This window comes from Lithobates pipiens, unplaced genomic scaffold, assembly GCF_037356315.1.
Source record: "Lithobates pipiens isolate NorthernLeopardFrog02 unplaced genomic scaffold, aLitPip1_a1.2 Scaffold_19, whole genome shotgun sequence".
In the NCBI taxonomy this organism is placed as follows: Eukaryota; Metazoa; Chordata; class Amphibia; order Anura; family Ranidae; genus Lithobates; species Lithobates pipiens.
In genome coordinates this window covers 278598534-278609043 of record NW_027507764.1, presented here as the reverse complement: position 1 = coordinate 278609043, position 10510 = coordinate 278598534, and the positions used below count along the sequence as shown (strand labels likewise).

Sequence of the window (10510 nt, the reverse complement as noted above, 5' to 3'; positions counted from 1 at the left end):
TTTCATTCATAGAGCCTGTAGTATAGTTTCTATGAATAGAGCAGCTGGGCGGAAGGGGAGAGCACAGTGACATCTCTAAGTTTTGTTGAAGTTGAATTTAAGGTAGGCTCTTTCCTGCAAAAGAGACATGCAGGTTGTCTTCTGCAATAAAATACACTTTATTGCCTGTTCACAAGCCTCTGTAGTATGTACACTGAACTGTGCATGTGCAGCTTAGTTTAGATTCTGTCACACTGTCTGTGTGCTGGGATGACTGCACATGTGCAATAGCGGTGTCACCCTGCACCAATTAATCAAGACAGCATACGACCTGCACCAGGAAGAAGCCAGAGAGAAGATACCAGTGTGAAACCTCACAGATATCGGACTGTTGAAGATTAGGCAAATATTCCTGTTTTTAACGTTTTTAAAGTCTTAAAGCTGTAGTAAACCCGCACATTTAACAAAAAAAGGAAAAAAAAAAAAACCCTGTAAGGCAAAAATGTATAATGAGCTAGTATGCAGCGCAAACATGCGACTTGAATTACATTTTCAGTAATCCAAAACTATAGGCATGCTCATCTTTTCTTTACACGTAATGTTGTACACCATTTGAAATCCACATTGACAAAACATTCATATTCACAGTTTGCATTAACTTAAGCAAGCCACAACTACAACGTACTAACGACCACCTTCAAGTTAGATACATCCACTATGCCTTAAGGTGAATAAACCTCCTGTGCTGCAGCTCCCCCTCAGACATCCCCTTTGTCTTACCTGAGCCCAATCCAGTGATGTGAATGAGCGCATCGGCTCCAGTCTCTGTCGCTTTCTTCATTGGACAGATTGATAGCAGCGGGGGCCATTGGCTTCTGCTACTGTCAATCAAAAGCTGTGACATGGGAGCGGGGCCAAGTCCCATTGTCTGTGTCAATGGAGCAGTGGGACTTGGGAGTGAGTCTGCACGGGTTCCCCTAAATGGAAATTGAGGGGCCTGGAGCACCAGCAGGGGACCCCAGAAGAAGAGGATTGGGGCAGCTCTGTGTAAAACCATTGCACAGAGCAGGTAAGTATTTTTGTAAAAGAAAGTTTGTTATTTTTATTTAAAACATGTGAAGGTTTAGAATCACTTTAAAGGAGAAGTAGATCCTGTACGTTAGAGGAGTGCAGTTCGTTCTGAAGCCCGCTGTCGGCTGATGTCACAGAGTCGGTCCAGGCTCAGGCAAGATTGCAACAATGAAGATGCAGCATCAGACCAATGTTGCATCCACCTAGGTAAGTAAGATTCTGCAAAAAACAAAACAAAAAAACAACTTCTCTTTTAACATAGTGGTGTAGTGGTTAGCACTCTCACCTAGCAGTATGGTTGCCACCTCATCCCTTTAAACCCGAACACATATTAATTACACAGGTTCTGTGGCCAATTAAGGTGGTAATTAAACTCACTTGGTGCCTTATCTGCATTAAATTAGCCTCAGAACCTGTGTACTTCAAAGGTGTTTGGGTTTAAAGGGATGAGGTGGCAACTCTACCTAGCAGTAAAAAAGGTCGCTGGTTCGAATCCCAACCACGACACTACCGGCCTGGAGTTTGCATGTTCTCCCTGTGCCTACCTGGGTTTCCTCCGGGTACTTCAGTTGCCTCCCACACTCCAAAGACATGCAGGTAGGTTAATTGGCTTCTGTCCAAAATTGGCCCTAGTATATGAATGGGGACCTTGGATTGAGGACTCCTTGAGGTTAGGGACCAATGTGAATGTGCAATGTACAGGGATAGGAACCATTGTAGACACTCAATTAGGTTGAACTGGTGTCTTTATTCAATCTAACTATGTAACTAATTTAGACACCATTCACGTCGGGCAAATGTTTACTCCCATGGGGAATGCACAGGTGTTCCGAGCATCCCACCCAATCGATGTCCACTGGAACACAGCAGCTGCGCCGACACTGCCCCAATGTGACATCCGTGCTGGTGTACAGCCCTGAATGCATGTGTGCAGCTGCTGTGTCCCAAATGACATCAATAGGAAAATCTGACTGTTCGCCTAATCTGACAGAACGCCTGTAAAGAACATCTCTGCAACCCTGTACGTGTACATATCACACTCGTTTAGAACGCAACATGACAGTCTAATACTTACAATTAACATTCTAAAAAGCCTTTAACAATATCAGGAGTAAATCATATCAATACACACAAATCATCACAATATGCTGTTGTATAGTACGCATGCGCACTAAGCACGGCTTTCACCACGTGACCATTATCGAGACCTTTTACTCCTTTGTTGCTATCACTATAGGGAACCTATGACATCCAAGGTTGCTCCACAAATTGCAACTCGGTCTCACGTCCACGAGCCAATTAGTGCATCTGTTTCAGTTTCTAAGTACTGCAGCTTGGGAGGTCAATGTTCACTGGGAGGAGCGAGTCTGACATCTCGCTCTGTAACGCGCTGAACGAAAGACAAGAAGGCGTGAGCTGTAGTACACGTCACAGACTCGACAAGATGGAGGCGGCCGATGAAGGTAACGTCAGTACGTGCAGGTTTACAGTTCGTTGATCGCAGTTGAATTGTTTGTGTTATGTGGTTGGATTGTCTTGCGTGCATATTCTATTTTTAAACGATATTGTAACTAATGCTTATGACGGACGTGTTTTGTCGGCGTTAAAAATGAGATCTGGGAAGTTGGATGTATCTAACTAAGGCGGTCGTTAGAACGTTGTAGTTGTGTTGGCTTCCTTAAGTTAACGCAAACTGAGAATATTAATGTTTTATCGATATGGATTTCAAATGGTGTACAGCATTACGTGTAAAGAAAAGATGTGCATGCCTTTTAGTTTTGGATTACTGAAAATTTAATTCAGGTCGCATGTTTGATATGTCCAAAAAAAATGTAGGCATTCCTTCCTCCTAGAGTTGGCAAGAAATTGTCAGTTTAAAAAAAAAACCTTGCAACATTCTCTTGCCATGAGGCACAGCTGAAAAATTTAGCAGACACAAAAATAGTGGGGAGAGCCCTGTATCTTGCACAGCCCAACCCAACCACATATTTAACCTGTCACAATGCAACTGGACTTTTAGGGCCTGTTTGCACCTGTGCAGTGAGTTTATAGGTATACCATTAAAGCAGAGTTCCACCCAAAAATGGAACTTCTGCTTTAAAGCGGAGGTCCACCCTAAACTGGAGCTTCCGCTCATTGGAAACCTCCCCCCGGCGCCACAATTGGCACCATTTCAGGGGGGAGGGGGGTGCAGATACCTGTACAGAACAGGTATCTGCACCCACTTCCGGCATAGATATCTGCAGAAAGTACGCCCCTTTTCTGCAGAATCTACGCCCCTTTCCGAAGGTCCCCCGCTGTCTGCTGGGAAACACACGGATCCCAGATACAGCGAGGACCATCCTTATTGCGCAGCGCGACTTGCGCATGCGCAGTAGGGAACCGGGAAATGAAGCCACTAGGCTCCACTTCCTGATTCCCATATCCAAAATGGCGGCAGCACCCGAGAGACGATCGAGAGATCGGCTTCGGGCGCCGACATTGCGGGCGCGCTGGGCGGGTGTCATTATTTTAGTAGTCCGTATTTGTAGCTGTTGGCTTAAAAAAAAAAAAAAAAAAAAAAAAAAACCGGCGGACTCCCGCTTTAAGTACTGGTGACCTCCTGATATGCCAATATTTTTTTTTTTTTTTTTTTTTTTGAGGGGGTGGGGGAACGGGTACCCAGTTTTGACAGGCACCCAGCTCCCACTTCCTCTCTTTGGGGGGGGGGGGCCCCCATGCAATCTTCTGGGACATATGAAGCCACAGCCGGCTGCCCACCGTTACAATGCTGGCACCGTAGAGAGGAGTGAGGCTTCGAGCGCCCGCATTGATGGACCATTAGACAGGCGAGTGTCTGTTTATTAAAAGTCCACAGCTACACTTTTTGTAGCTGCTGACTTTTACATGGGTGGTACTCCGCTTTAATCTCCTCCAATATAATGCGTGGTTTAGGGCTGCAAAGAACTACTATTTAGTTTTTATACTTGATTAGTTTTATTATTATTATTATTATTATTATTATTATTATTATTATTATTATTATTATTATTTTGATTGGATAAAAATCTCAAAGATTTAGTGTATAATTTTAGTCAATATGCAAAATTATAAAAAAAATAAACACGCCTGTAGCTGGTAAAGCGCCTGGGCCAGGGTTGTTGGGAAGCGGCCCTTGTCCCCATCAACATGGGGACAAGGTGCTGTGGAGTAGGGGGGGTGCAGGGGGGCCCACTTCCCCAAAGCACCCACCTGGGGGGGGTGCTTTGTTGAGGGATATGTGGCTTGGTATGGTCCAGGAGTGGGGTGCTCGCTCGTCCACCCTCCCTTCCTAACCTTCCCCGCTGCATGCTCGAATAAGGGTCTGGTATAGATCTTGGGATGGGAGGGAATACCCTGCCCCAGTTTTTATTTCTTAATTTTGCCAAGGATTGCCCCTTCAAGATCCTCCGCGCCGCAAGTTGTATCGTCATAGGAAACATTGATTTTGAATAGAGGCATGAGAAAGACTTGACGAGGCTTAATGTGGCTGTATCCAGTATTAAGCCAGGTTTAGCAACTTTTACCAGCATCAGACGTTTTTACAGCTTTAACGCTGTGTTGGTCCGGGGGTTTTATTTTTTTATTTTTTCTTCTCCCCAGCCTGAAACCGCCTATGCCAACTACAGCTCTTAAAGAGGAAGTAAACCCTGATTTGTTTACTTCCTCTTTCATTCCCTGCAAAGGCAAAGCATAATGGACTACTATGCATCGCATAGTAGCCCATTATGTGTCACTTACCTGACACAGGAGCCAGCAAACTCGCCGCTGTCCCCTGTAGTCCGCCGCATCCATCTTGTTGGTGGGGTCTCGCAGCTCCGCCCCTGTCATTCGGCGAATGCGCCGTAGATAGCAGTGCCCGTTTTCGGGCAAATATCTCCTAAACCATATAGGTTTAGGAGATATTTCTTGGACCTACAGGTAAGCCTTAATCTAGGCTTACCTGTAGGTCAAAGTGGTTTGTAAGGGTTTACAACCACTTTAAAAGCCCATGTGTGCATGAGGCCATAAAATAACATGGAGAGGTGTTTCTAAGCTGTAAAAAAACAAAAAAAAAAAAAAAAAAAGTCTGACCTTGCTGTGTGCATTTTTAAATATCTATATGCAGTGGTAAATATAAATAAGCAGCTATATGGTTAGGGGACAAAACATTTAATCCACTCTGAGACTAACAGAAGAGATGTGTGTGTGTGTGTGTGTATATGTGTGTGTATATATATATATATATATATATATATATATATATATACACACACACACACACACACACACACACACACACACACACACACACACACACACACACACACACACACACACACACTTTTTCAGAGGTTGAATTCTGGTACAAATCATTAGTCTGAGATCTAAATCTTTAACCGCTTTAGTCCTGTAAGGATTTAACCCCTTAATGACCAGACCACGACGTGGTTTCTATAGCATGGAGTGCCGTACATTCGCGCAATTGAGCTGCTGCAGTATATCTGCGACGGCTAGTTGGCAGGTAGTTACAGGAAAAAAAATACCTAAAACGCTATTACTTTAGTATACATCATGGAACACAGAGAGGCTTGTGATAGGAGTGACTTTGGGGGGGGGGGGGTGTGGAACCCAGAAACCCTTGTTTCAGCTCCCCACGCACCTCTTATGTCTAAGTCACCCTGTGTCTCTAATAGGGGCACAGGGTGACCGAGAAATCGGTCTGAGCTGTACTAATCTGACTCTCTGTACAACCACACTGGAATGTTGATGGATGTATGTATGTATATCAGGGCTCGACAAAACCCGGGCGCCAGGTCGCATTGGCGACTAGAAATAGCGACCTCGCGCCTGGGGCAGTTCTGCTGGGGGTATCCTGTCTCTGTGGACCCCCCCAGCGTGATCGCATCGGGCCGTTCTGCCGGCGGCCAAAAATTTAGGCCGCGGCTTTGAGGCCTTCTGCGGTCCTATGATTCCTTATGGAATCTGGCGCCCTCTTGTGGTCGCCGTTGGTATGACAAACCAGCAATGCTAATGACTGTTTTATATTACCTGCCTCTTCTTCCCTTTATTTAGAACCCCCTAAACATTATATATATTTTTTATTCTAACACCCTAGAGAATAAAATGGTGGTTGTTGCAATACTGTCTGTCACACCGTATTTGTGCAGCGGACTTACAAGCGCACTTTTGTTGGGAAAAATAATTTAGTTAATAAAAAAATAAGACAACAGTAAAGTTAGCCCAATTATTTTTTTATATTGTGAAAGATAATGTTACGCCGAGTAAATTGATACCCAACATGTCACGCTTCAAAATTGCACCCGCTCATGGAATGGCGACAAACTTTTACCCTTTAAAATCTCCATAGGCGCCGTTTAAAAAAATTCTACAGGTTGCACGTTTTGAGTTACAGAGGAGGTCTGGGGCTAGAATTATTGCTCTCGCTCTACCGATCACGGCGCTACCTCCTATGTGTGGTTCGAACACCGATTTTATATGCGGGCAGGACAGGGCACGTTTAAAAATTATTATTTTTTCTGCTTATTTTAACTTTTTTTTTTTTTTTTTTTTTTTTTTTTTCACTGTTCTTTTAAAAAAAATGTTGTGTCACTTTTATTCTTACAAGGAATGTAAAAATCCCTTGTAATAGAAAAAGCATGACAGGTCCTCTTAAATATGAGATCTGGGGTCAGAGAGACCTCGGATCTCATATTTACACTAAAATGCAATTGAAAAAAAAATTGTCATTTGAAAAAAAAATAAAATAATAAAATGTCCCTCTAAGAGCTATGGGCAATGACGACGACGGCGCTGCTATCTTCCCCTCACTCGTCTCCATGTCAGGCCAGGGACAGGTCCGGATCGCCGCCATGGACCTGGCTCCTAACTTTTTAAGCTGGCTCCTAGATTCCAAGCAAATTTGTCAACCCCTGATGTATATAGCTATAGTGGAAAAAAGGGGGTTAAGGTGCGCTATGGACACTGAAAAGTTTTTTACAAAAAAAATGTATTGCTAAAAAAAATCAAAAGACCATGTAAAAAGTGAAAACCAAATGTGAAAATGTATAAACAAAAGAAATAAGTGAAAAGACGTATACAAATGCTAAGAGGGTAGTTAGGCGCTCACCTGTTGTTAATTCTACCTAGCACCTGCAGGGGACTCGCCTGCAATTAATTGAACCTAATCCCTAATGGGATTTATTTGAGATCACAAAGTGTGAATAAAGTGAAACCTAGTTGTCAGAAATACTTAGTGGCAATTTTACACACATAAATGAACGTATAACAGTAAAAATAAATATTCCACATGTGTATTTTATATAAAAATAGCTAACTGATAGCAATATGGGACGTGCATGAAGGTATTATAGAAATCATAATTCACATTATCACGACAATGCTATGTGTTAGTGCAGAAACTTCAATACACTTTCTACAGTGTTAGAAAGGTGCATTTGTGCAAAATGAAAAAAGTGCTGAGTGCTTATAAAGGTGCCACACTTTCAATATATGCTGTAAAAAAGTGCTATGTGCTTCTGTAAGTGCCACAATATGTAAATACAGTACTTTACAGTTTATAAAATCGCTAAATGGAAGAATACAAATCTAAGTTGATGCAGAAATTAATGTCAAAGTCCCTCTGGAACAAAAGTGACAATGTGCTTCAATGCTTAGTGGATTCCTGGATTGCAACCGGTGCGATTTCCGTGCTCAAAGACAATAATCCGCACTCACCAGCTCCCCCGCCCCTTAAGGGGTTAAAGCGCCTCCACAGTGTGAGCCCCTGTGTCGCTATGTAGAGCTGCTCTGGCTACCATCCAGTATTATTCCTCATTAAAAATTAAATGAAGCATACATAGTGTAATCCAGTTTTTAAGAACAACTTTTATTATATGCATGAAATGCTATTTAGAAAATTGAAGGTTAAAAAAGCGCCTCAGTGTATATGCTAACCACAGCGTTTGAATTTACAGCCGCCGCCGCTATGAGAGTGTACACCATAGGCCACTCCCTACGCGTTTCGTCATTGGACGTCTGGAGCGGCCATCTTGGTGCTCCACTCTCTTTATATAGGGTGTACTATTTATACGGCGCGAGCGCATGAACGCCATTTTACTTGCTGGAATACGATATTAAGATGACACATCCGTTTGTTATAAGCTAAAGGTCATGTGGCGCTTGTGCAAGACCACAGACTCTGCTATTCTCGATGGGGAAAAAGAAAGGAAAGGGGAAAAGACACACACACAGTAGTGGTGTCATTATTCTTAAACAAAGCGGCTTCATATTCTAAATGCGCCAGTGGTGAAGACAGAATTGCAGTTTACATAAAACATTAAGCAATACAGATAAAATTAACTTTAAGAACCCCATTGTTGATCTACAATATAACAAAATGGAAAAATAGTTTAAAAACAAAAATAAAAATTGAAATAAAAATGGGTACAAATAAATATAAAAATCCATGGTGATTACACACAAAATTGGGATAAAATAAAAGGACATAAATTGATAATGAAAGGATTAAAATGAAATGTTGGACCCTTATAGGGAAAAATGTATGCATAAAAAAATGTAGATATGAATAAAAATCCTCTCCTAGATAAGTGCCCCCTAGTGTGCATAAGTGGGAATCCCTTGTGCCTAAATCAAATATAAATCTTTATATAGGCAAGGTTATAGAAAAAATTAGAAAGAATGGAAGAATACCACTAATCCAATCCTCCTATGACAATATCTGTTACTTATATATGGAGGGGAACAACAAAGACATTTTTTAAGTAAATCAATATCTTATTGCTAATGCGCAAATTCCTATTGTTGCTATTTTCTACTTTACTAATATTTCTATGATCATACCACTGTTTTGTGTGCCTTTTATGCTTAATCAAGATTATTGTTCAGAAGGCAGATAAAAAATTTGTGGACTAAAATGAAAACTCATAAAATACAGAGGAAGGGGAATGATGTATTAAAGTCACTAATTAAGTGTAAAAATTAAAAATCGGAGTGGTTAGTGTGATTTCTATAATTATTTATTTGTATCCTATTTGTTGGGTAGTCATGCCTCATAAAATGTAATATACTACATTTGACCTAAATATATTACCTTCGATCATATTAAATATACCAAAAATGAAAAGGATGGGAATAAAATAGGAGAAATGTTTGGGAAGGAAGGAAAGGAGGAGGTTTGTTAAAAAGACTAATAGTTGGTTAAAAAGCAATTCAGGTCCAGGTCTATATTTAGGCCTGCTGGTTGTAGCGTATCTAAGGAATATCCATTTTGTCTCATTTTGTGAGACTTTTTTATTCTTCTGTCTTCCCCCCTCCAATGTCCCTTGATTTTTATCAATGCCGTAGAATGTCATGAGATTAGGGTCTCAGTTGTGGTAGTCCCTAAAGTCTAGAGACACTGTGGTTCTGGTATCCTTCTTTGATATTTTTTTATGTATTCCCTAATTCTTATGTACAACTTTCGTGTGGTCCTTCCGACATATTGTTTTCGGCACGGACACTCTGTCCCCGGATTTGACTTCAACAGTAGCTGGGGCAAATATCAAAGACAGTCAATACAGACAGCTGATGATGTCCAGCAGCAGGAATAGAGGGGAAGCAGATCCAATAATGGGGCTGCCAGTGACTTCAAGACAGGTGTGCTTCGGGGGTGTCTGTGAATAGACTACATTGCACTGTCTGTCTCTGGAATAATGGATGGTATCAGAACTCACAGGCAGCAGCACTTATTGGTCAGAAGTTAACAAAATCGGCAGCCATGTATGTGACACACTGTGACAGAGCCATGATAGTGTGCCTGCTGCCTGTGAGTTATCATAATGTGGATGATCTTAACCAGTTTCTGATCACCTGATTGTAGATTTACTGCTACAGGGCGGTCGCTCTGAGCAGGATTACTTATATACATGATCCTGCATTTCTGGCTGTCGGAGCCGATCAGCGGATCCGGCTGACTCGCCTGACATTCTGTCAGTGTGGAAGACCTTGATCCTGTGATCCTGCAAAGCAAGTACAGAGATCTATGTTTTCCCTTTAGTAAAAGCACCTTCCCCACAGTGAGAAAACACTTGTTAGGCACACATTTATCTCATTGATTGCCTTAGATGTTATCCCCTTCCCAGCCAGTGTCATTAGCACACTGACAGTACATATTTTTAGCACTTATTACTGCATTAATGTCACTGGTTTCCACAAAGTGTCAGAAGTGTCAATTAGTGTCTGACTTGTCTACTGCAATATCGCAGTCCCGCTATGAGTCGCTGATTGCTGCCAATACTAGTTAAAAAAAAATAAAAATAAAAAAAATGTCCCCGGATTTCATTTTAAAAATCTGCTCACCTTACATTACCTGTGTAGCCTGTACTCTGGATTTGTGGTTAAATCAACTCCTCTCACTTCTAGAGTCAGATACTCACTCCAAAAGAAGATCTTTGAGACTCTA

The 10510-nt window shown here is 41.8% G+C and overlaps 1 protein-coding gene across 6 annotated transcripts in view; it reads left to right on the top strand.

The window, feature by feature from the left end:
• The first annotated feature begins 2331 nt into the window (after positions 1 to 2331).
• The window catches only part of MARCHF6 (membrane associated ring-CH-type finger 6), a 1566402-nt gene continuing 1558223 nt past the window's right edge, over positions 2332 to 10510 (top strand). For 2 of the 6 annotated variants that reach the window (XM_077491954.1, XM_077491953.1), the window contains exon 1: positions 2335 to 2513. Coding sequence is in view for 4 of the 6 variants with exons in the window: in XM_077491957.1 (XP_077348083.1) it covers positions 2396 to 2522 (127 nt within the window). In the remaining 2 variants the exon portion in view is untranslated. Of the gene's footprint in view, positions 2523 to 10510 lie in introns of all 6 variants that reach the window. The other 4 variants (XM_077491956.1, XM_077491955.1, XM_077491957.1 and 1 more) reach the window with 3 other exon arrangements.